At 38.2% G+C, this 26,726-nt stretch overlaps 1 protein-coding gene and 1 non-coding gene across 3 annotated transcripts in view; both read right to left on the bottom strand.

Moving 5' to 3' along the window:
• The window catches only part of gripap1 (GRIP1 associated protein 1), a 224,024-nt gene extending 209,936 nt beyond the window's left edge, over window positions 1-14,088 (bottom strand). For both annotated transcript variants that reach the window (XM_028813383.2, XM_028813384.2), the window contains exons 1-2: window positions 13,823-14,088; window positions 4,833-4,899 (exon numbers count right to left, since the gene is read on the bottom strand). In XM_028813383.2, coding sequence (XP_028669216.1) covers window positions 4,833-4,899; window positions 13,823-13,864 — 109 coding nt within the window. In that variant the 5' untranslated portion in view covers window positions 13,865-14,088. The remainder of the gene's footprint in view (window positions 1-4,832; window positions 4,900-13,822) is intronic.
• A 501-nt stretch (window positions 14,089-14,589) lies between these two features.
• Window positions 14,590-14,661, bottom strand: trnah-gug (transfer RNA histidin (anticodon GUG)). Its single transcript has one exon. It is a non-coding gene; the product is annotated as a tRNA-His (tRNA).
• Between the last annotated feature and the right edge of the window lie 12,065 nt (window positions 14,662-26,726).

The following is a 26,726-nucleotide window of genomic DNA, read 5'->3' as shown; positions in this document are numbered from 1 at the left end:
GTCTAACCTGTGCCAAGCAAAGACCTAATACTACCAAAAATATCAGTTCACTTTTCAACTACTTTCTCCACATAGCTTGGCATGAAAAAAAAGAGACTACACTACACGTTCTGCTTTCTGGCATCATGTAAAATGTTTTATCAGTCACCAGTTTTGTTGCCTAAACTAATTCTGTGTTAAATATTGCACACAACTGGGAAAACTGACACAAGCGGTTAGATATAAGCTTTCATTTTCTCCCCAAATATGAAATGCGATTCAATTTGACGTTTAAGAAAAATCAATATACAAAACCCAATACTGCAATATTCAGCACTTTAATTTTCCACAACTTCTTCTGAACATTAAATAAAATCCACAATACGACTGGGGTGCTTTCTAAACAGGACTACATTGACTCTGGCCATGCTGCCTGGTGGTGATGAGCATGAGAAACAAATGGAGTGAGGATCAGAAGAGGATCCTCTTCTGAGCATTTACAACAGGTTTGGGTTAGCACTGCTTTTTGCAAATATTTTGGTTTTCCCCCAAGATGACAATCAGATAGCTAAACTAACCAGTAATTCACATCACACCAGAAGTTAGTTGTCCACACAGCATAAATCCTCATCAATCCATTTAATACTCTCTCCAATCCTGAAAAGTCATCTTCCTTGGCCATTCCTTCACACCACACAGGTCTTCTGCATCTCAATGTGCTATGTGTAACTGCTTCGCACAAAGGCCAACACATACACCACCAGCCTCACCCCGCTCACCTGGGCTCCGTGAGCATATCTAAGGCTCACCAGTAGCCATGTACTCAGGTTGATTGGCTATAGCAGTGGGAACATGCACTCAAAGTGTTTTTTAACTGCTCTATCTGTGCACCCCAACCCCTGGCAGCTCTTGCAAGTGTGTTTTATAGCCAGCTTCTCCAAATATCCTCAATCACTCTGATGGCCTGCAACTACCTGAGAAGCATGTCCCTCTCGGGTCTAGACCCAGGGGCACTACCGTATATTGTCTTGCTGATATTTGAATCTGTTAAGATTATTTGGAGGAAGTCAAATATATAACCATATTACATTGTGAGCAAATGTTAGTCATAGGACAATAAAATGTTAATGAAATAAAAATTTGTCATTTTATAATGCCAGATTTTAATAGGTGAGAAGCTACTTCATTGTTTATTCAGATTAACAGTGAAAACGAAGCTTCACTATATAGTTGAAATTGCTCCATGTCACCACCCACCTCAGAATTTCAACCACCCCTTATAGATTCTTAACAGGCACCAGCTATGCAAAATAGCTAACTATAATGTAGAGAAATAAAAAGATTCAAAAAGTTGTTAAGGGCACTGGATATAAAATATGAGTTGCCTTTCCAAAAAAGAAGTTCTCACTATGGTAGTGTTATAACATAGATGTTATGTTATAAGTAATGTTAAAAGTGGAACTTCATCAGAGCTTTCTCAGCTCACAACCTGCCTTAGTGAAATTAAAACCTGGATGGAGCAGAACTCTTTAAAATTAAATTGCAATAAAACTGAACTCCTGCAAATTGGGACTAAAATGCAACTTAATAAAATGAGCTCCTTCCCAGTCCATCTTGGCAGTGATCTCATCAGACCTGCCTCTACTGTAAAAAATCTTGGTGTCATTTTTGATTCCTCCCTCACTTATTCCACCCACATAAATCACATTAAGAAACTTTCTTACTTTCACCTCCGTAACATATCCCGTGTTCGCTCCTTCCTCTCCTTCTCTAATGCTGAGAAACTTGTCCATGCTTTTATCACATCCCGCATTGATTATTGTAATTCCCTACTGGCAGGTGCCCCTTCTAATCTTATATCACAGCTCCAGCTTATTCAAAACTCAGCTGCAAGAGTCCTTACTCGAACCAGCAGCAGCGAGCACATCACACCCATCCTGCTCCGTCTTCACTGGCTCCCTGTGTCCTACAGAATCGAATATAAAATCCTACTAATAACCTACAAAGCTTTAAATAACCTCGCACCAAACTACATCAGTGACCTCCTCCATCACTATGTGCCTGCCCGCCAACTAAGGTCCTCTGATTCTGGTAATCTTGTTGTGCCCCTCACTAATCTACACTCTATGGGTGACAGGGCCTTCAGCTGTATAGTGCCCAGACTCTGAAATGACCTACCAAAATTTATCAGGTCAGCTGACTCCATGAATTCTTTTAAAAAACAACTCAAAACTCATCTGTTCAGGAAGGCTTTTAGCTCTAATTGACTTTATTACCCTTCTCTCAGTTTACTTCTGTCAAGATGCCAATGTAACCTGTACGTGTGTGCTAGACCATCAATTATGTTGTCTGTTTTTTTCAGAATTTACTGTCTTAATCTTCTTTATTTATTTATCTGGTTTGTACAATGCTATATACTGTATATTCTGCCGTTCTTTATTATATTCTGTAAGTGCCTTGAGCATGGGAAAGGCGCTATGTAAATAAAATGTATTATTATTATTATTATTATAGATGCCCACATGCATTGTAAACTGTTACAGACCCAAAAAAAAAAGCACAGATATAAAAATATATAATTTGGAACAATTACAAAAAATGGTAATCATAAAACAGTGTTAAATGTTCTTTGCCTTCAAACTATAATGATGTATTCTCATGCACTATGATCAGAGATTAACACGGTAATGAATCAAGAGCTTAGTTTACTGACTGATTCAATACATACAATGGAAACTCAGATAAGCAGAAGAGATACAAAACATGACTGAAAAAAAAAGTTATTTGAGTTGATTCTTTAAGGCAGGGGTCCCCAACCCCCGGTCCGCGGCCCACTACCGGTCTGCAGCCGTCTGACAGCTGGGCCACGAGAGAACTGCCGGCAACGGCGACTCACTCAGACTTTTCAGAACGCTTGGCGGGCGGGGCTTTGCAGCGGTGCAGAGAGAGGAGAGAGACCGAGATGAGAGACTATTACAACAAAGTATTTTTATGGTCCCGACAGTTTCCCCATATGACATGAGTCTGTAGAAATCACGTTACTACGAAGTACATTCAACAGATGCTTTCATTACAACGAAGTGACCTTGAAATGCTTGAACGAATCATCCACAGTGCAGTTAGATCTGTGGTCGCAGCTCAGTTGTGCACGTTTGCACAACGATCCCCAAACAGAAACATTGTAAAAAAATCTTTCTTCGAACTTTCCTCGTGCTGTTTTTTGTTTTTTTTTTTTTTGCTGTTTTTGTTGTCTGTGGTTTTCATTGATTCCTTTTGCTTATTGCTTGTCAACATTTGAAAAACATCCATTGGAATTTAACTCATTGTCACCCTCCTATAGAAACGGCAGACACGAAAAAAAGATTGCAGTGTTAATGTTTGTGATGTGCAATCTGTTGGATTGGCAAATGTAAAGCATATGTCTTTGTTATATGCAAAAAAAGAAGAAAAATCTCAGATTGCAAACGTATGCGAACTGCTTAATAACTTTAATAATAATAATAGAAATGTTATGTAAATTGTGTATAAAACTAAACCCCCCCCTCCCCCCCCAAACCGGTCCATGGAAAAATTTGCATCTAATAAAAGGTTGGGGACCACTGCTTTAAGGCACGACTACTCATGAAATAGTTATTTCAAAAAAGAAAAAAAATCCTTTGCTAACATATTGTATTTTTGTGGGAAAATACATTATGTTTTGGACTTTACATTGAAAACAAGTATTTGCATTTCTACATGGTACTGATCTTCAATCTTTAATATGTTTTGAGAACATACTGAGAGATAATGAATATCGTATTTTGGGTCAAAACAATTGTATTATTAATTACATACAAGTGAAATATAAATTACCCTTCAACTGCCAATCGTTACCAACTGAAAGGGGGACATTAAAATCAGAGACTATTAAAAACTAAAAAGCACATATTCTCAAAGGTGGCCAGGTCTAAAGTGACTCGATTACAGACCTCTGCATGCATGTGAATCAAGCCTACCTTCTGCACTACTTTTCCCTAATGCACTTCCTGCCATTTAAAACGTCAAGCAACTCTCCTACTTGAATAGCAGACAATACCATTACTTCTTTCAATTGCTCTCCTACACAATTGCCAACCTTGAATAACAAGAATTAAGTCTTTAAAAAAAAAAAAAAAAAAGTTAATTTAATTGCTCATTTAAATGTTATTCTGGTCAAGATAGAAAAACACCAGTTTTAGTTGCAATGGACTCAAGACTCAGATCATCCATGTCCATAATATACAACCTCCATACACACCTGTGAAATTGGAAACTGCAGCTAACGCAGATATGATATGCACTGTGCTGAAGTACTCTTCATGGCCATTGTTCAATATTAAAATCAGCAAAAACACTTTTTATAACTAATGCCCCTGCATTAGCTAAATTTGCCACAATGCATTGCATAATAACAACTTACCGTATATACTTGACTATAAGCCGACCTGAATATAAGACGAGGTACCTAATTTTACCTACAAAAACTGGAAAAACTTAGACTCTAGTATAACCCTAGGGTGGGAAATGCAGCAGCTACTGGTAAGTTTCAATAATCAAAATAAATACCAATAAAATTACCGTACATTAATTGAGGCATCAGTAGGTTAAATGTTTTTGAGTATTTATTTCAAAGAAAAACAGTAAACTAGCTCTGTAAGTGGAGAAGAGGGTCAACAAAAACAATATGGTATCTCTCTCATGTGTGTGTGTGTCTCTCTCTCTCTCTCTCTCTAATATAAGCCGAGGGTGACGTTTTTCAGCACATTTTGAGTGCTGAAAAACTCAGCTCATATTCGAGTATATACGGTAATGCAAACAGAAACAATAATTCATACCTGCAGAGTTTTTGCGTAGATCATCAGAGAGCTGGTAATTCTGGGACCTTAGCTCCAGGAGTTGAGCCTATAAATTCACAAAATAGACAATAATTAACAAAAAATAAATGCTACTCAATGGATGCAAAACAAAGGAGTTTCAGTATAATTAGAATATAACTACTTGAGTCTGTTGATGAGGGTACTTTGTCAGTTAACCGAAAGAAGCATTTAACATGTTCCTTAGTCACTTACAAATAACTGTTAATGATCCTTATGCACAATTTTATAGCCAAACAGTGTTACAGCTAATAGGAAAGAATACCAATAGCCACTTTTTAAAATCAACTTACAAGTGAATTTAAACATAGTCAACTAATGTCTATAAAAACTATTTCAATTTTTATTCAGTTTTTCTCTTCATGACAAAAATATTCTCTGGGTTTGTCATAACAAAAGATGTCTGCTACACATCACCCATAAGAGCATACTCAATCCCAGATATAGCTCTGGAGTTCTTTCCATACACTTTTAATTTCAAATGTATGTGAAGCCTGCAAAGGTTAATTCTGTAGGCGTGAGGTCAGAAGAGAAAAAAAAAAAAGTACACGCTCCCTCTCTTACAGACCTTATGTTCTCATTTTTAAATATAAAACTTTCTAGAGAAAGGAGCTCATTATAAGGTGTTTAACTTGAGATACAATAATTTAGAGCCTTTTATAAATGCATAATTTGAAACCCATTCTACAAAGCTGTCAGTTTTAGTGAAGTGATAATATGTTCAAGTTAATACCTTCATAGTATGGGTCACAAAGCAATAAGCAATACAGTAGTACTACATTTTACTTTTTTTATGCCAATCACAAAGGCAACATAATTTTTTTTCTCATTTGCCAAAACATACGAAAGCAGCCATATAATACACTTTACAATAAAAAAAAAAAATTCATTTTAGAATGCAAGAAATGTACTGCATATTACATTATCAGTATAGACTGTCAGCTTAGGACAGGTCCAAGATCACATCACAGCTTCAAATGCCACAGTGCAGTATACCCAAAAATACTCACCCAAAACATAACAAGGCACTGCAACTTACAAATATTTTTAATGACTTTGAGGTAATTTGACAGTTAACTGCATGTTACTTACAGTGTGATAACATAACTAGAGCTTGCAAAATTATTTTCTACACTTCATTTATTTCATAAATCTGCATATTTCGTTATATACATTAGGGGTAGTATGGTGGACCATGTCATAAATCATGACCTGACAATGACGGAGAATGGGCACAGTCCAGTCCAACTTGAATCGCTACACATAGCATCCATAATTCCATAAGCAGTTGGGGAACAGGCATGTCTTCAACTTTCTACACTAGACCATACCTACAGTACAGTCGACCCTTGATATACGACCGGCCTGACATGCGAACAACTTGGTTTATGACCAAAATTTTTGTTTTGAATTACGACCAACGTGTCTTGCGTTACGATCCGAATGTGGTCACGTGTATTCGCTTGTGCAATTGTAAACAAACAGCCGAGAGCATTTGTAAGCGTCAGTCGGAGCCCAGATACATATGTTTGTGGACGTAATTTCAGTCAGTGCAGTGATTTATATAATTTATTTCAATAATTGCTAAGGAAGGAAGTGAAGGTAACAAAGGTAAAGAAAGCGATCACAATCAAAATGAAGAAGGAAATTGTGTGGAAATATGAGAGTGGCGTTCGTGTGACCGATCTCGCTAATATGTACAGCATGTCGAAATCCACCATCTCGACAATTTTACAAAGAAAAGAATTGTATAGCTCCTTCCAAACAATAACCACCTTCCATTTCATTCTCCTCCTCCTCCTCCCTTCCTGCAAGCCAAAGATGTCAACTTAAATGGTGAGTACAGTATGAAATTGTTGTTTATGGTAGGCTAAGCACTTTTTAAAACTTTTTGATTACCACATTAGAAAAATTGTTGGTGTTCTTGGTAAATTATGTACATTATACAACCCTTTTTTATTAAAAAAAGTTAACTGTTGCTGTGAGAGGTTCGGAACACATTAAGGGCATTTCCATTATTTCTTATGGGAAAAACAGTCTTGACTTACAACCAGCCCTCGCGAATTAATTGAGTTCGTAAGTCAAGGGTCCATTGTTATATAATTGTTGCCCAACCATCTGCACCGCAGTACAATACAATGAAGTCACACAATAGGTTTATACTCCCCAGTGAATAAAAAATAGGTATAGTGCTCTGAAGTACATGCTATACAATTAGGTTATTGTGTACAGTATATGTAAAAAAGAACCAATGACAGTTCCTTGCAATATCTACAGAACAGCTGGATGACCTCCTGGGGGTGGAAGGCTACACCTGTTCAAGAATGAACAGGAACTAGCCATTGTCACTCTAGTGACGGCAAATAACACCATCTGACTACATCAATTACAAGAGCAAATCATTACAGAATCACACAACATTCCATAATATTAACCATGTCAGTATACTGACACTCTGCCACATCTTTCGTCAACATCAGCTTACAAAGAAGCAGCAGGACAGGGTTCCATTTAAGAGGAACAGTGTTAAGAGTCAAGGATCTTTTCTATACGAATGTGCAAGTAAGTGTCACTGTACTTAACTGAAATAGAGTAATTGCAGGAGATTGTGCCCTTCTTCCACTGCATAGATACATTCAGATAAAGCAGTATTGTGACCTAGGCACACCATTCGGTGGGAAGTGTTGTCTGTGGGGTCATCTGCCTAGCTGTAGCTTGTAGTTTGCACTAAATGTACCTGACCCAAGCCATCACCCACCCCCTACCTTGTGTGAAAATGTACACACTATAGTCCTGTGTGCTAAAAATAGCAGTGTTTGGTCTAATGTTCATCAGTGTGTTGTTGATAGAGTAATTCAAATGGTGTATGTGTGTATCAGTTTGTTGTAAAAATGCCATTTTGAAAAAGGATTGTTCGGCTTGGATAGCAGAGTTTCATTTTGAAATAGAACTGAGATGTTTATCTCTGAGTGTTGTGTCTTATATGTGTAGAGTTTTGACACAATGAACCAAATTCTGCAGTAAGTGTGGCAGCAATAGCAAAAAACTTCAATAACGATGTGTGTGTTGCATTTCAAAACATTGAAAAGGTAAATGAATTTGATTTTGTATTAACAAATAGATAGATAGATAGATAGATAGATAGATAGATAGATAGATAGATAGATAGATAGATAGATAGATAGATAGATAGATAGATAGATAGATAGATAGATAGATAGATAGATAGATAGATAGATAGATAGATAGATAGATAGATAGATAGATAGATAGATAGATAGATAGATAGATAGATAGATAGATAGATACTTTATTAATCCCAATGGGAAATTCACATTCTTCAGCAGCAGCATACTGATACAATAAATAATATTAAATTAAATAAAAATAGAAAAATAAAAGTAGAAAAGTACACATACATATAGTCATACACGGAGCTGCTGAAAAGGCTGCCACTCACGGCGGCGCCGGATGCAAATGGAATTTGCTTAATTTATTGCTTATATCTCTATTATATTAAAAATGTTTTCTGTTGTGTCTGCATCATTCAGCCTTGACCACTGCCCTCCACACCTCTCACCCAATCATAACTCCTACTGTGTACATCCTCTCCCCGTACCACCCCGCAACACTCTAAGTGCTGCTCTCAGTGCTCAGTCCTTCAACATAGTCCGTTATAAGGGCAAAGCAGAAAATCAAATTACCTATTTAGGAAAGTTGAATTTTAGATTGCGATAGAAAAACAGCAACAAGAGTTGATAAATAATGTCAAAAAAAAAAAGAAAGAAAATGAACAAAAAAGAGCTGCATATAATAAAAAAAAATCAAGAACAAAGAGAATCATTCAGTAATCAAGAAAAATATCCTGAACAATATGTGAACAGAAATGCAAAAAAGCAACATTTATAGAATGCAAGTTAGAGGATAAAGTAATTCATAATATTGTTTTGACAAGGTATTAATGTAATTTAATTTTTTATTTACTTTTTATTGTTTTACTTTTTTATTTCTGCTTTTTTACTTTTTATTATGTTTTATTTTTCATTGCTATTTAAAATAGACACTTACAGTGAAATACTCAAGTAACTGATTTTCTATCTGTAATAACGAAGGACCAAACCACCTTCCTCCAGCGCTCTGCATACTCTTCTATATACTACCTCTTTAAATACAATCGCTTTCTCTAACAGAGAGGCACCCCAACACCCTTCGAGCAGCTGAGCCTCCAGATAGTTGGCACCCAGCACCTGCCCCTCAGGGGTTGGCAAGCAAAGCAAGCAGGGAGCAGAGCCCCCTAGTGTACACAATAATAAATTAAGAGGTCATTTATATAGCACCTTTCCCATGTTCAAAGCATTTCAGAGAAACACAAAGAACTACAGGGCATATACAACATTGGATACAAATAATATCCAACCCAAATAGACAGTTTGTTTGAAACTTTGTCCAATTATTTACTTGCTCCAACTGTCAGCATTGTCAGTGTGTGTTTTCCTCCCACATCCCACAATGATTAATGCATAATTGTTGGTGCATGCACGGTTTCCCCCACAACCCTAAACTATACACACAAATTTAAAGAAATGAATGGATGCTTGGACAGAAATCTGTAGACATGCTCATGACAATCAAAGAATGAATGCAAAGCCTCTAATCCTTTATTGGGACTGTGTAGGACACTACATTAAAAGGTGATTATAATCTCACCACTTTTTCAGCTCCTCTTACAAAGTCATGACAGTACAAGTTAAAAGATTACAACTCGCATCTGTTCAGTCATATTATTGCACTCTCAGAGTATGCACAAATTTATTTCTCAGTTAATTCCAGTACAAGATAAAAATGCCAATAAGTGTTTGTGAATGTGTGTTGTTGTTTTTATTCTTTTTCGTTAATAACAAGCACAATTCTCATAACTGAGTGCTGAAATGCTCCTGTCTCAAACAGAGAAATTCCACACGACTTTAACAGTTTTTTTCCACAAGTTAATGTGTTGCTGTACCATCATCTATGTGAGCCATTTTCGTATGTAGTTTTTACTCACATTTTTCTTACATATGATTATACTTTCCGAAGTAATTCATCTACTTTCATTTACACAAGATGGCAGTACTGACGTTCATTCTGTACTACAGATACTGAAAAAAAAATCTAATACCATTACATTTTCAAAATTTTAATATCGACTTGGTACAAAAGTATCAATCCTTGTGACATGTCTACATGTAATAAATTTCAACTTTGTATTTCATCAGCAAGACAGTATTGGAGAAAATTTTTTTAGCTATCTTTAACAATATCATCTCTTAACAATAACTTCTCTGCTTAACACATCCTCATCCATGATTAGTATTCCTGTTGCCTTATTGATAAATGCATGTTTCATTTCAGGTTCTGTCCCTACTGCCCTCAAAACTGCTGCAGTTACCCCAATCCTTAAAAAAAACCTGACCTGCATCCTTCTTCTCTCTCCAGTTACAGGCCTATCTCTAATCTCCCTTTTTTGTCTAAGGTGATGGAATGCATGGTTGCTACACAACTCCATGCTTTTCTTCTACACAATACACTCTATGAGCCTTTTCAGTCTGGCTTTCACACACAGCACAGCACTGAGACAGCTCTTCTCCGTGAAGTTAATGATTTTCTCCGGTCTGCAGATTGCGGTTCACTTAATATTCTCCTTAGGGGCAGTTTATTTGTAGACATGGTCTTAACTTGCACTGTTATGCAGACAATATACAGTTATATCTTAGTACACACTCCCCTACAGATTCACCTCCCAGCACACGCAATGACTGCATCACTGATCTTAAGCTATGGATGGAAAATAACTTTCTCAAACTTAATGCCAATAAAACTGAAGTGTTACTGGTAGGCCGAAACTCCCAACTTTCTAAAGCATCCAACTTCTCTGTTTCTGTTGATGATACACTTGTCAAAACTGCTCCCACTGCCAGAAATCTTGGTGTTTTGTTTGATTCATCACTTAACTATCATCTCAGTAACATTGCCCACCTCCATCCATTTCTGTCCCTTAATGATGCTCAAACTCTGGTTCATGGTTTCATAATGTCTTGAATTGATTACTGTAATTCCCTCTTCATCTGCCTCCCTGCAAAATCTATACGGAAGCTACAGTACATTCAGAACTCCGCAGCCAGAGTCCTCTCACACACACACACACACACAGTGTTTTACTCGCATCTCCCCTGTTCTCTCCCAGCTTCACTGGTTACCAGTTCCATCAAGGATTATATTCAAGATTCTGCTTCTCAAGCCCTACATAACCTTGCCCAACACCACCTGACTCAGCTCCTATCTCTTTACACTCCTTGTCGCTCTCTCAGATCCTTGAGCAGTAAACTTCTTACTGTCCCACATACTAGATTCTCCACCCTGGAGGCAGGTCCTTCAGGGTTACGGCCTCTCAACTCTGGAACTCTCCTCCTCAGTCTCTCCAAGATTGCTCATTTTTTTCCTTTAACCTTTAAATCTCAACCAAAAACTTTCCTCTTTGAACTTTTGTCTTCTGTGTATTTTATCTTTTTTTTTTACCTCTGTATGTAAAGCGACCTTGGGTTTGTGAAAGGCGCTCTATAAATGCGACTTATTAGTGTTAATATACATAGCTTGATACTGTGGGGACAGGTGTTGTGCTGAAAAGAAACAGTCTAAGGTAGTTTGGGAATGCAAGGCAAAAAAAAAATTTAAAAAAAATATAGGATGACTGGGTGAAGAGGTGGAGGGGGAAAAAAAGACATGACTGGAAGTTTTGTCAAATGATATAAATCAGATGTGTGAATTTCCTGCAGATTCAAACAGTGTGTCAGTAAAGAACAACTGGACAAAAAGCAAAGCCATGTATAAGCTGTGCAGCTCAGAAGTTAAGTATTGTTGTAACACAACAAATTTGATAAATCATTTATTCCGACATCATCCATAAACATAATCTCAGTCGACATCCCAACAATTGAGCCTAAACAATCCTCACTGGAGACGGCAGGTTGCTCCAAGCATCCATTTACTTTGTCTCATGCACAGAAAATAACAATCCAGAGCAGTTTTTATCTGTAAAGATTCAAGACCCTACACCGTTGTTAAAACAAGGACTTTTGACAAATGACACAGGTTTTAATCCAAAGCAATTATTGAAAAGTGTAGTAAATGACACATGAAGTCCAATTAAAATTGACTGAGATGTGAATGATTAAATAAATTTTACTGACCGAGAGGGAAACCAGTGCAGGGAAGAGTAAAAGGATTTGTCATGTAAGCATTGTGTGGTGAGGAAAAAGAAACCGACTAGGGCGAGTTGGGCACAAGGAGTAAAAGTGCACTATGAAGGAGGCTAAGGGAAAAAGGAGAAATATGCAAGATTATTTGTGTCAAAAATAAATGCAATCCAACATGTTAACATTATAGCAATGCAATACATATGCATATGGTGCATTTAATTTTGGCACAGTCATGTTATAAATATAAATGTATCAACCAAATGATTGACTGCTTTTCACTACAGCACACAATTTTTTTTTGTCCATTTAACATGCAAAATGAAAACAAAACTGATCAATTACCAGCTTTGCCAAAGGAAAGACCAATAATCCATTTATCAAGTTAAAATCTCTCCTCCTTCCTACATTATTATGACCATCCCTGGGTAGGCAATTTTCCCCCCCTTTCCTACAGTATTGCAATGCAGTGAACATGCTGAATTGCATGTAACATTGGCACAAAAAATCTTCCATAGAGAACTGGCCAATAACAACATGGAATGGAATAAAGCTGTGGCAAATGTTTCACCCCTAAGGATACCACAGACCATTGGAAGTAAGGGTAAGTTAGCACAAATAGGAAATGTATGCCTCCTTTATATAACTGCAATGTAAACATCAGATTGAAATAAAGAGAACAACTGTTGAGGGCTTCCAGAAACTAATATTAAATAGTACACAAGTACATAATATTTATTATTATATATTTATAGTATCATATGAACAGCCACAAATACTGCAAGCCTTAAAATCAACAGCCAATAAGATCTACAGGAATAACAAAAAGGAACTACTCCCATGGCATAATTCCATGGCTTCAAACTATTACAAGGATGTAAAGTTATCGTAGCCTGCGCACAAACAGTTTTAAACTGCTGAAAGCAATAAATAAAGGCAAAGAAGCCCAAATTCAAACAGTAGGTTTTCAGGAACTGCTTCATAAAATGACGCATGAGAGGGCAGTTTACTGTCAAGTATGTAATGTGATTTCATAACAGTATCAGGCTGAGATTTTCCCCGTGATGTGTCAGCTTCCTTTACATGTGTAGGCAATGTCTTCGTAAAATGCTGCAGGAAAAAAAGATCTGTACTGATATCAGAGCTATTGTTTTGCATTGTCGTTGTTGGCTATGACAAAAAAACACTTCGTTCACACAGCCCAAACCGGTGAAAGTCTCACCTCTTTCAGACTATTAAAAAGTTTAAATAAGCTTGGCTACTCTGTTGCAATAACGGAACAGAAAAAAAAACTGGAAGATGAGGTTTATTGAACTTAGAGAAAACACTGCCAAACAATTATTAATGTACAGTACAGTCGGATTACGAGCATCACCTGTAAAGTGTTTACCTGGTCTTAGTCATCTACTCAGTGACATGACACACGACTAAATCAAGCCTGATTAATCGGGCAGGCTGTGAACACTAACAATCGTCATATAAACAAGGGAACTACGCAGCCTTTCTGACATATCTCAACGCAAAAAAAAGGAAATTCTTCCTCCGCAGCACAACTACTCGAGCTCCGTGGATGCAACCGCGGCCTGCACACAACCGCGCCTGAATTTAAGCCGGTACGTTTGCCTTACTCTCCAACACCTTAAACAACACCTCGCCGCATGTTTCGGAACACACAGCCCTACCTTTCGCGCCTTGTTTCATCTAAGTGGTCTGACTTACCTGCAAACGATGAAACTCCTCCTCCGACAGTGCCTGCGCCATCTTTACTGCAGGTCGGAGCGGCTGGTCGCGACCAACTTCCCAAGAAGGGGGGAAAACTACGTAGTGGTGAAGAACTGATTCCTACATTCAGTCCCTCTGGTGTATATGTAATCCAGTACTGTAAGCATCCCAGCAAATGTAGACAAATTCGTTATTTCAATAAAAAGTGTAATAGCAGCGAGGACAGCAAACCACGCCTTTGTTAATGTATATAATGAGAAACCGTGGATGACAGCACATTCCCCAGCTTTGTCTATTGTCTAATAAAGGCTGACATCGCCTACCATCACACTAACAGTATGTAGTGCCTTTCCAACTGCTAATATAAGCGTCTACACTGAAAACGACGCAGCCTGAGCTGCACGCTCCCGTACTACATCGTCTCCTTGCGGCTTTGTACGCATTCTATGTCGCACCTCTGGTCACCAATTACTGCATTCATGCAGTTTAGGTCGTTAACATTTCTATAATGAGGAAAACCTTTTTATGACACACAAAGCCCAATCCTTTTAAGATCTGTTGTCGTTTACATTATACTGCAGACGTGCATCGTATTTTCGATTCAGTGGCAACATATGCCAAGTCACAATCCACACGACACGCGAGGTGTACTCTTTAACAAAACAAAATGAAACTTGATACAAAATGCGACCACGGAGTATTTGTCGCCAATGTGTTATATTAGACACAATAAAACAACGCATAAAAATATCTCCATTTTGTTTTGCCGTGACCCGGATTCGAACCGGGGTTGCTGCGGCCACAACGCAGAGTACTGACCACTATACGATCACGGCGAGCTACTGAAGACATGACGTTGGAGGCGCGCTTTGTCTTTTTAAAGACTATTCCTGTAATTTGGTTTTGTTCCTATAGATGTCAGTGTGGTAATAAAGTACTGTTTACATTTAACCCTAAAACATCCATCCTTCCATTTTCCAACCCGCTGAATCCGAACACAGGGTCACGGGGGTCTGCTGGAACCAATCCCAGCCAACACAGGGCACAAGGCAGGAACCACTCCCAGACAGGGTGCCAACCCACCGCAGGACACACACAAACACACCCACACACCAAGCACACACTAGGGCCAATTTAGAATTGCCAATCCACCTAACCTGCATGTCTTTGGACTGTGGGAGGAAACCCACACAGACACGGGGAGAACATGCAAACTCCACGCAGGGAGGACCCGAACCCAGGTCCCCAGGTCTCCCAACTGCGAGGCAGCCGCCCAACCCTAAAACAGACATTTTAAAATGTTTACAGTAATAAATTATCCTAAAGATTTTTATAAAGTATCACAACTTTTTCATCTAGTAGTATTAGGACAGACAATATGGCCCTTTGAAGGGTTTTTCCGATTTTTCAAAACTTTACTCCCTCAGGCGCCCTCTGGAATTTCCCGCGAATCACCTGAATCTTTTCATGGTGACTGCCATCATCGCGAGCTCTCCTCTCCATCCTGTCCATCTTTACGATTTATTCCAGCGTAACCTGCCACACTATTCATGGTTTTTTTTCCTGAATTTCCTGCATTATGATGTTTGAGGCAAATTTTAAAGCTAATTTGTTTAACATGATTAACTACCCAGCAGCCACAACTTTGTTTCAGCTCAATAAACAACAGCATGGGGTTCATATACGGAGTATTTATTAGTCAATCATGCCAAGATATTTTTAGATTAGATTAGATATCTTATTGACCCTTCTCAGGATTCAGCAGGCTTGGAAAGAGGTACGGTAAGATATTGTCACAAATACTGAGCATTGAGAGTTTCATATGCCACAGTTTATGGTCAATATAAAACAACAACAAAACACTATATGACAAAGGTTAAACAGTCCAGTAAAAACAATTGTGGCCACTAATTGCATCTCAGATCCCAAACCCCAGATACAATCAGACAACAACAGACCCAGGTTCAAATTATTGTTTGTTATACAGAATATTTTGCACAGGCTTCTTCCTCCAGGCATGAACACAATTCCTTTTCTCTCAATTTTCCCTCCACTCCTCCTAGGTAAGCTTTGTTGCCTTTCTCCTCCTCCTCACCCAATGCCAATTCCCTGAGTGAGACGAGTAGGCCCCTTTCATGAAAAACCCAGGAGTACTTCTACTACCAGAATATGGAAAAGCACTTCGTGGTTAGGCAGAAACCCCTTTAAGTAGGGACAGCCAACCCCTGCAGATGTTCCTGGTGGAACCCACTGAACCCAGCGGGGCTGTCTAACTGGGGCTACAGTTCCCAGTATTCCCTTCAGGTGTGTGTATGGGTGCACCGACCCAGGAGCCCTGCCACCTAACAGACTGGGGGAGCATACCATCTTGGAAGACTGTCTCCCTTATTCCAACCACTATACTGGCCTCTTGGCTTGATAAGGATCTTATCTCCATCCCAGCTGTGATGCCAGTCCATCCTTGACACTATCAATTTAATGGTAAAGTTCACACCATTAGCACTTTCAAGTTTGTGCACAACTTGCACATCTGTATAGAGGTAGCAATCAAACGCTACATGAGTACTGATTACTATGTCCCATGCTTGGTTTATAGGTATTTAGCTTTCTTTGCAGGTTAGTGTGAAGATTCAACGACCATCAAAATATATTCTGGCTGCTGCAAATAGTCTTAATGTCAGTCACACTCTGTGCCATAATAAAATTGTTAAGGCTTGAAATGCCTCTTGTTTTAAGGATTCATTTTCTACTTGACATCAATTGTGCCTTGTAAAAAGCCAACTTTTTTTAGTCGTCAGAGTCAGGGCGGTTGTCGGAACAATTCAAATGGATGGACTCTGGGTCTTAACTGGGAAAGGTAAGCCAGTTTGAGAAACGAGATGATAGACATGATAGATAATTGATCAATACAGTAATATACCAGACAAAGTCAAATGTGGTTCAGTAAATACTCCAGGATATTGAGAACAGAATCTTTAAAATGTATAATGTCAGCTTACCACTCCTATAACTACAGATAAAAAACACCACACATGGGGCTGATAGCATACTGTGCCACAATCACAATGTGCAACAGTCACAACTCACAATACTACTTTATCAGCACCCCATTTGTAAAAATCATTGGAACATGTGCGTCTGACTAAATGTCTAATCATTTTAATCATCATCCATAGACAATGGTGCTTATACAATACAGGAATAAACAGGGTATTTTGATTTTAGAAAGACTGAAGATGACAAGAGTCAGCACTAAATCTGCTTAGGAAATTCTCTTTCTACTCAGTTACACACAGTTGGCTACAGATTAGATCTCTTTCAAAAGGAAGCTCCATAAGCTGGGCATTGCACATTCAACACATGGCGTTTCTGTGATTTGTAAAAATTTTTGTCATTATTGATAATAAATACTCACACATAGCCATGGAAACACCGGATGTTAAAGAATGTATCATGGCAATCGGAACACTTGGCATGGCTTCCAGTGCCTTTTGATGTGTTAGGAAGAGTTGTTTATTTGTCCATTTGCTGAATTTTTTTCTTTGTGTTTGAGGCAATATAGTTTTTACAAACATCATTAAACTATAGTTGAATGTGTTACTTCCATGTGACTCTCCCGAAATATGTCACTCTGCATTAACAGCCATAAGTGAACAAGCACGCCACTTATTCTGCCCATTGAAATGCTATCTGAGTCACCAAGCAGAATAGCTGCTGTAGTTCTGTCTCATCATTATCCAAGTGTCCAACTGCGCCTTCAGCCCCATTCTGGCACATATTCTCATTGATAGTGTGCTGTCATTTTTAAGGAGCACTGGCATCAGTAACAGAATGCCACAGCTCGGTGAATTTGGTTAGGCCAGCAGAGTTTACAGAAACAGTCTGGCATTAACAGCGAAAATTAAAATGCTATCAATATTGAACACCCTATTGGAATATAGGTAAAGTTTAAAGTATAATTTTACTTATTTTGGGATTTGTATGCATACAGACATTATTATTTATAATGTGAGTTTCACATTTTGTTTTGAATTGAAAAAGTATGGGTTCTTTACCATTCTATGTTTTGTTTTCCTTTATTTCTATGCTGTGCAGACCCCCGTGAACCTGTGTTAGGATATAGCAGGTTGGAAAATGACTGACTGACTGTTTTGTTTCTGGTCACATGACCACGGTTGCCATGTTGATGACATCACAGGTATTGAAAACAAAAATATCTAAGTAATTGCACTATTCTTTATCCCTGACAGATACAATGATTCCTTGCATTTCTTAGTGTTAGTTTCTTTTTTAAGTTGGCCCTAGCAGTAGGATTTTGAATCCTGGTTACAAACTCCTTTTGACTTTGACTCTCGATTCCGTCTTGTCCTTTTGATAGTTGTTTGCTGGTTTTGTTTTGCTGTTGCAGTTTTGACCTCCACTTCTTTCTGACTGTTATGATTAGCAGCCCACGACATGGAAACAATGGGTGAGTGGGTCAGAAAGTATTTTTGAACATACTGGTGAGGGTAGCTGAATTAGGCAAGCAGTAGCATTGTCTGGTGATGACAGTTCAAATGAAAAAGCAATTGCCTAAATTGCCTACCATAACCTAGTCATTTTGACCCCCTAATTGTCCCCTGTCTCTAATTGGCTATCTCCCTCACCCCTTCATCAGTTAATGTGTGATGAGTGTACTGGCACAATAATGGCTGCCGTTACATCATTCAGGTGCATGCTGCACATTGGTGGTTGTTGAAGTGGCTCCAAACTCTCTATGTAAAATGCTTTGAGTAGTGAGAGTAGTGAGATTTTCTGATTTTTAAGTTTTGTGGATTTCAGACTGACATCGTTTATTTTGTGTTGCTTATGGGCACACTTTGCTACATTTGGCTTTTTGTGTGCTTTTTGAAAGTATTTATGCTTTGCAGATAGGTCTTTCTGCTTAAAAAAACATTGATCATTTTCGAACAAGAGGTTTTTAACAGGTCTCTCTCCTTTCTTCTAATATTTTGTGACGAACTGTTTTCAATTAGTTATCTTTGTTTAAAGAAAAGCAATGTATAAAAAGTGCTTATACTCAAAAACGTGCATAGAACATTTCTTATGCAAAAATCGTGATTTATAAAGCAGTAAGTTAATGTGAAAATTAGCTTAATGTTATGGTAAACTTTGACCATCCATAACTCCTAGAGAGACTTTTTGGTATTTTAGCAACTCCAGGCAGCAGGACAATTAAGTAACCAGAAAATCTTGTGTCATTGCACATTTCAGTGATGCATCAGTGGAATTCCAATGTTCACTATCTTATCATAGCTAACTGACATGTTCACTCAACACTGCTGTCTTTAATGTTGGTAATAGCGCCTAATGCATAGGCTTAATATTAATTGCATAATGTGTGTAGCCTATTTATGTTGCCTATAAAAAAGGTGTTCAGTGTTTTGTACAACATAACTGGTAATAGCAGCATTAGCACTTTTGGAGGATCTCACCAGTGTTAATTTTCAGGGATGGCACTAATTTTTTGGCTCATGATGATGACTGGTTTAAAAGTCAATTTAGCCTTCTTACAGCCATTTTCTTGGAGTTGTGTGCTGAATTGGACCATCATGCAGAAATCACACCATCTCATTCTATTACAGATTTTAACAATCATACTTACTTGAAGTACCACCATTTAAAGTAGTACCTGAAGACATTTGCTTTTCAGTGTGAACTGGCAGGTCAGTCAATAATACTGCAGTAATGTCTGAGCTGTGTCATGCTGTCCATATGGGCTGGTACAGTTAGAAGGTGTGGCATGCAGCTGGGGGTGGTACCCAGCCGGGACGCCCAGGAAGACCACGAGGGGGCGACCGCCCTGGTTCCTTTGGGGGCCACGGGTACAGAGCTATGAAGCTCAACCCTGTAGGGGCCCATGGTCTCTGCCAGGGGGCGTCCCAATGCCTGGAAAGCCCTGGACCTCAGCACTTCCGCCACACCAGGAAGTGCTGGGGGGAAGAAGAGCAGGGACACCTGGAGTGCTTCCGGGGATGCAGCCGGCACTTCCGCCACACTGGGGCATGTCGGTGGGAGATTGCCGGAGCACACCTGGAGCACATCTGGGTGCTTATAAAAGGGGCTGCCTCCCTTCATTCAAGGCTGGAGTCGGGTGAGGAGAAAGATGAAGTCTGGAGGGAAGAGAAGGAGGCGGCCTGAAGAGTGAGGCATAGTGTGGCGTTGGCCAAGACTTTGGGGGAGTTTGGGGGTTTGTGTGTGCACTTTAATTGTAAATAGAAACTGTAAATAAACGTGTGGTGGTCTTCGAAACATGTCCTCCTGTCTGTGTCCTGGGGTCGTTCCACAAAGGCTACCAAGATACATGCAATATTCTTTCTGTCAATGTGAGCAAGCCAATATCAAAAGGCAATTAGCAGCAATTTTTATATTCTTAATCTAATAGGTGCAATTGACTGCAGACATGTGGCGATAAAGGCACCATCATAGAATTTATTTGATTTTGTAAACAGAGCGCACTTTCATTCAATTAATATACAACTAATATGTGATGCTCAAATGTGTCTGATTAACATTGTTGCAAGGTGGCGGATAATAGTGTGGGAAACAAACGTCAGTGTCATGCTGTGGGTAATGGTTGTCTTCTTGGTGAGTAGGAGTGCAGTTAAGCTTAGTATGTTACAAACAACTTGTATAATCTTTCTTACAGGTGATAGGGCAGGGGCAGATCTATTATGAAGCTAATGAAGCTTAAGCTTCCAGGGCTGCAGAAGCGACTTTAGCCCACATTGATTCAATTTTGGGTGTCTACTGTATGAGAATTTTTTTTTTTTAAATTAATATTAATGATGTAGTGTATTTCAATAAAAAATAACAGTTAAAATAAAAATTAAAAGGTTATAAAAGTATCATGTAGGCTAGCCATAAACCAAAAAATGTTGAAATTAAGGATGATTCATTCTAAATATGTTCAATCTAAAATATTTCTAAGTAATTTAAAACACTATTAACATTTATGACAGAAATTACATTTTTCTTTTTAGTTATCTTAGGCTAGCCATAATCAAAAAAATGAAAGAATATTTTGTTGCTTGTGGTCATTATAAAGGGCAACATTTTGGTAAATTTTTATTTATATTTTATTTCTTATAGGTGTCTGAAATTAAAAAAAAGTATTGACTGTGGTCTTTTCTAAGTTTTATTTTGTCATTCTAGGATGCATAATGCATGCGTATAACATTTCCTTAATTTTCATCACTCCCTTAACTCAGAAACTATAAAGCATAGGACATTTTTACTCACAACAGTGACTTTGACATGTGAGATAATCCAGTACAGTAATTGTAATCAAAATCTGAACAAGATAACAGTGGTTAACCAAACCTTGTTGCTGGTTGCAAAGGGGTCCCCTTACCAGTTCATGCTTCAGGGCCACAAAAATGTACCCCCTCAAAGTCTGACTTCTCACACCACTCTCCATCCCGCAAACACCATGAATGAAGAGATATAATGAGAGGCACTTCTGCACACTGTCACAACAGAATCGACCTTGGGTCATTAAAAAATAGATGGCAGTGTTTTAGCTGTACAGTTGCTGTAAGGCCACATAAAGGTTTGCCGCATTATGATAGCTTGTGCAGTACTGCACAACATAGGTCAGACACACAGACTGTCTTTGCCATCAGAGACAGGCCAAGATGAGCATATGGATGACCCAGAACCTATCCCTCAACACATCAATGCAATGACAATTCAAATATGTTTGGATGTTGTACAGTGATCCCTCCTCCATCGCGGGGGTTCCAGATCCCCCCGCGAAAGGTTAAAATCCGTGAAGTAAAAACCATACATTTATATGGTTATTTTTATATTGTCACGCTTGGGTCACAGATTTGCACAGAAACACAGGAGGTTGTAGAGAGACAGGAACTTTATTCAAACACTGCAAACAAACATTTGTCTCTTTTTCAAAAGTTTAAACGTGCTCCATGACAACACAGAGATCACAGTTCCGTCTCACAATTAAAAGAATGCAAACATGTCTTCCTCTTCAAAGGAGTGCGCGTCAGGAGCAGAGAATGTCAGTGAGAGAGAGAGGGAGAGAAAAGTAAACAACTAAAAATCAATAGGTGCTGTTTGGACTTTTAAGTATGAAGGTCAGAGAGAGAGAGAGAGAGAAAAGCAAACAATCAAAAACCGATAGGTGCTGTTCGAGCTTTTAAGTATGCAAAGCACCCTGCGGGAAACATATCACTTGACAACGCAGCCGCAAGTAAGCCTAGCAAGGAAGGGGGCAATGTGAAGGTAGTCTTTCAGCATTTTTTAGACGATCGTCCATATCCTCTAGGGGTGCAAACAGCCCCCCTGCTTATACCCCCTCCGTCAGGAGCAGAGAATGTCAGAGCAAGAGAAAGAGAGAGAAAAGCAAACAATCAAAAATCAATAGGTACTGTTTGGGCTTTTAAGTATGCAAAGCACCATGCGGGAAGCATATCGTGCAACAAAGCAGCCACAAATAAGCCCAGCAAGGAAGGGAGCAATGTGAAGGTAGTCTGTCAGCGTTTTTTGAGGAGCGTCCGTATCCTCTAGGGGTGCGAACAGCCACCCTGCTCACAATATATTTGAGGAGTTTTATTTAATACATAATACGTGCTCTGATATGGGTAGCTTCTCAGCCATCTGCCAATAGTGTCCCTTGTATGAAATCAACTGGGCAAACCAACTGAGGAAGCATGTACCAGAAATTAAAAGACCCATTGTCCACTGAAATCCACGAACCAGCGAAAAATCCGCAATATATATTTAAATATGCTTACATATAAAATCCGCGATAGAGTGAAGCTGCGAAAGTCGAAGCGCGATATAGCAAGAGAGTACTGTACATCGAATGTTAAGAGATTTGTATGTATTGCAACACTGACATTTACTTTTCACAATGATTTTATTTCAGTAGTTCAATAAGAATGTTCTTAATATCTCACAGTTCTGCTCATACAGTACATCCTGCACTAATTCATATTGTTTGTCACAAGGCCTTAACAGCCTGAATCAATTCTTTTTATGCCTGCAACACCTTGTCAGTCAACACATGTCAGCCTGGATTCATGGTGCTGGTGGTGGTCTGGGCACTGCATGAAGACACATTACTATTACTCTCTCTACTCAGCTGCAGTTACACATCCCCACTCTTGTATTTGTAAGTTTTTTGCAGTTCTCCACTTCAATCAGTAATACCTTAAGTTCACATTCACTGAAATTTGACTTTCTGTGTCCTCCCATGGTTTGTATTAAAGATGTCACTCAGGAAAATGGCCAAATTTATATGGTGATTAGATCATGAATATTTAAAAAAGGCATTTTTTAAGCCATACATGGTTACTGGCAGGAGTAGCTTAAAGGTCATGCACGGCACAGAGATTTAAGATGATCTGAGATTTAAAAAGGAACTTGGCATACATAGAGTATATTTTTAATAATCATATAAATAATATAATTATTATAATTTTTGTCTTTTGAGCAAAAGCAAACTTTTAGTATGAAATCTAAGCAAGGTTTTATACATGCAGCCCTGGGTCTTTTTGCTCTCACAATGATCCTCGGACACAATGTGTATCTGTAACACCTATATGCTTCCCTAAATCTCTGTTCCTTTTTCTTTTCCCCACATCTACCCATTTTGATGGTGACTGCAGATGGTTCTTTTGAATAATTTTCTTGTTTTCATTGTTTAGATTGGTTTTAGCCCAGCATTCTGACAAATAAAATAAAATTAGTTTCTAGCTACAAATCCACCTTTTGTGCTGCATTTTAAATCCCATACAGAAGCTTCAGATATGACACAAGACCAAGCTACATTTTTTCATTCATCATGACAGGAAAATTGGAATGAAATGTTTGATTTATGTGGATGCAAATAACTAATCCAAGGTTAAGCAGTGCAATTCAGTCTTTTTTCAGATTATAGGTAAGGGAGATTCAAGTACAGCATAAATCTTTCAAAAGATCTCCGAGATGCAAAGGTCTTGCAGTTAATTTTATACATGACAGAAAAGATCCTCCCTCTCATAGAGGAAATCAGAAACTAAGCTTATCTAATGACCAAGGTCATTTAATAAATTCTACTTTTAAGAACAAAGAAGCAGTTCAACTACTCTCACAGCAGAAAATATTTACAAACTTCAAGGTTATATTAAGTTCACAGCACCCTATATGCTGGGCAGAAAAACATGGCAGACAAAGTATAATCAAGTTAAATAGAAAATATTCACATTTTAATAATGGATCCAACAGTTACAAAATGTTGTTCATTATTTCTGAAAAAGGGTTTTCATGTTTTAGCCATGTCTGGTTTTCCTCTGGGGCTCCTTACAGTTCAAAGACATGTAGGTTAGGTGGACTGGAGATGCGAAATTGGCCCGTGTGTGTGTGTTGGGTGTGTGTGTGTGTTCACCCTGTGACGGACTGGTGCCCTGTCCAGGGATTGTTCCTGCTTTGCTCCTTGTGGTTGCTGGGATAAGATCCAGCTCCCCCTGACCTTGCTCAGGATTAAGCGGATTTAGAATATGGATGGATGAATTTCTGAAAAAATTAAATCATATTTTTCATTTTATTAGAAAATTCTAGGGGGCACATTAAATCACAGGGGGTTAGGTTAGGAGGGGATGCCATCCCCAATATGCCTGCTTAGAGATGGTTGTGATCAGGATACAAATATTATAGAACTGGAGAAGCAGTTACATGGTGTTATCAAGTACTGGCAACCGTCGAAACTGAAGAGCACATTATCAAATGCTCAGTCCTTGTCCTTCCTTCATTTCCAATAAGTTTCTTTTTCAAAAGTGCCCAAAACAGCACATAACCAGTAGACTCATTTAGAAAAAATGAGTAGCAGTAGTTAAACATGCAGGCTCTAAAAATCAACCACTTCAGTCTAACTGGTGGGTTCTGTGCCATTTATGATACCTCAAGTACTGCAAGTGACTTCTAGCACCATAAATCGTGATTTATCTTATCAAGCATGTGCATTTCCTATTCTCCATACTATAATTCCATCACAAAGGAATGGAAATATCCCCTGAGATAAATTCATTTGAGGGGTGCACACATTTATTCAGAGCTGCTAAACACAAATTTGGGCTATTGGATTTAAATTGCAGAGAACAGCCATCTTAGGCAGCTGAGCGAAAGGAGAACACCCCTCTCTTTAGTGGTCAATTGTTTCTGACTGCAAAGGCATCCTATGTTCATAGTGGACTCTCTCCATTTCAGCCTAGCAACATGGTGAAAGGTCTTTAATAAGTTATCCATGATAAAATAACTGCACTGGGAAATGATAACAGTCCAACATACTAATAGTGTCCTGTGTTTACTGCCATGAACCCCTAAGGGTCCTTGTGTAACTCTTGGTTAGTTAGGGTCGTGTCCACTAAGTGAACTTTGCCTATCAGTCAGTTTTTGTAATGGAGTAAACACTGTATCAATTTTACATACCTGAATTACCATTAGTTCTAGTGTTTTTACATTTAAATATTCATTTATACAATTTAATCTTGGTCTCTCAAGGGTTATGTCAAATATTTGAGTTGTTAATGTTGTAGCTTGGTTTCCAAGGGTCCTTTTGAATATTTATTGTGTATTGGTAGTGTTGTATCAAGTGTATTAAAGATACATTTACACTGCACAGAGGCCTCCAGTCTAGTCTCATGTCTTTCTAGTAATTTTATGATACACTTTTAAGTCCCAAAACATTTCTCAGCAATTTCTCTTTCAAGAGTGCGTCATAATAATGCTGCATAAAAAGAAAAATACTGAAATACATTGCCATTATAACACTTCAAAATGTATTGCTGTGGTTCTGTATAACATTTGTGTAGCACTAAACAAAAGATTATTACTTCATCATTGTAAAACGTGAAGGAGGATTATTACCTCATCAATTAACTGCAGCTCATATTCAATCGTAATATGCAGCCTTTTTAAAAGTTGTTCAAAAAGTATGTTTATGGCTTCAATTAGCTTGGTTTTAATGAGATGGTTACATAATCAGTAACATATGCCAGAACACAGTTCTTCTAAATGGAAACAAGCTTTAGTTCTTTAAGTTGTCACATGAGTGTCAGTTATTTATTTTTTTAGTCTAATTTTGTAGAACACTAAGATATACAGCATTCTTTAAAATTAATGCACTGATTCAATAAACATTTGTATTTGTTATTTTTTTGCATTCATTTTATTCTTGTGTGCTTTTTAAGAACCTTATGCTGGTGTGCTGTGTGAAAGGTCACTGTAAAAGAGTATTTTCAATGATTGTCTGCCAGAAGATGGACATAATGGGAGTAGTGAAATTTGCATTGTAATGGTTTCATTACATAACATTTCAGTCAGGAATTTCTTACAAAATGAAATATATACAGTATGTATATGTATGCACAGTTCAAGTGTGTGTGTGTATGAGAATGGCAAAGGTGTTATATAAATAAAGTGTATTATTTATTATTATGTACAATTATGCCACAGATTTGATAAAATTCAGCCAATTCTATTAGAAAATATTGAGCGTGTGCAGTCAGCCCAGTCTTGCTATTAAAACCATTGCAGAAACATTGGTCCGGAGATTGTTTCATGGTCTTGATTCCCATTACCATTCAAAATTATTGGTGCATTGGCAAGGCCCCTATGAACTTAAAGAGTGGAAGGGGTAGGTCGACTGTTTGGTAAAACAACCAACCCATTGTCCAACCAAACGAATGTGGATCTGTTGAAGCTGTGGAAGGTCAGGGATCCTGGTCGCTAATCTGGCCAACCTCATTCTTACTTCACTTGAAACAACACAATTAATTTTGGTCCTAATTTGACACCCAATCAACAAAAACAGCTTGAAGCAGCAATTTTGTCTGTCTCGGGAGTGGTGAATGACCGATGC

The sequence above is a fragment of the Erpetoichthys calabaricus genome, chromosome 11 (genome assembly GCF_900747795.2).
Source record: "Erpetoichthys calabaricus chromosome 11, fErpCal1.3, whole genome shotgun sequence".
Taxonomy (NCBI): Eukaryota; Metazoa; Chordata; class Cladistia; order Polypteriformes; family Polypteridae; genus Erpetoichthys; species Erpetoichthys calabaricus.
The sequence above is the reverse complement of the archived record's forward strand: the minus strand, read 5'-3'. Positions and strand labels throughout refer to the sequence as shown.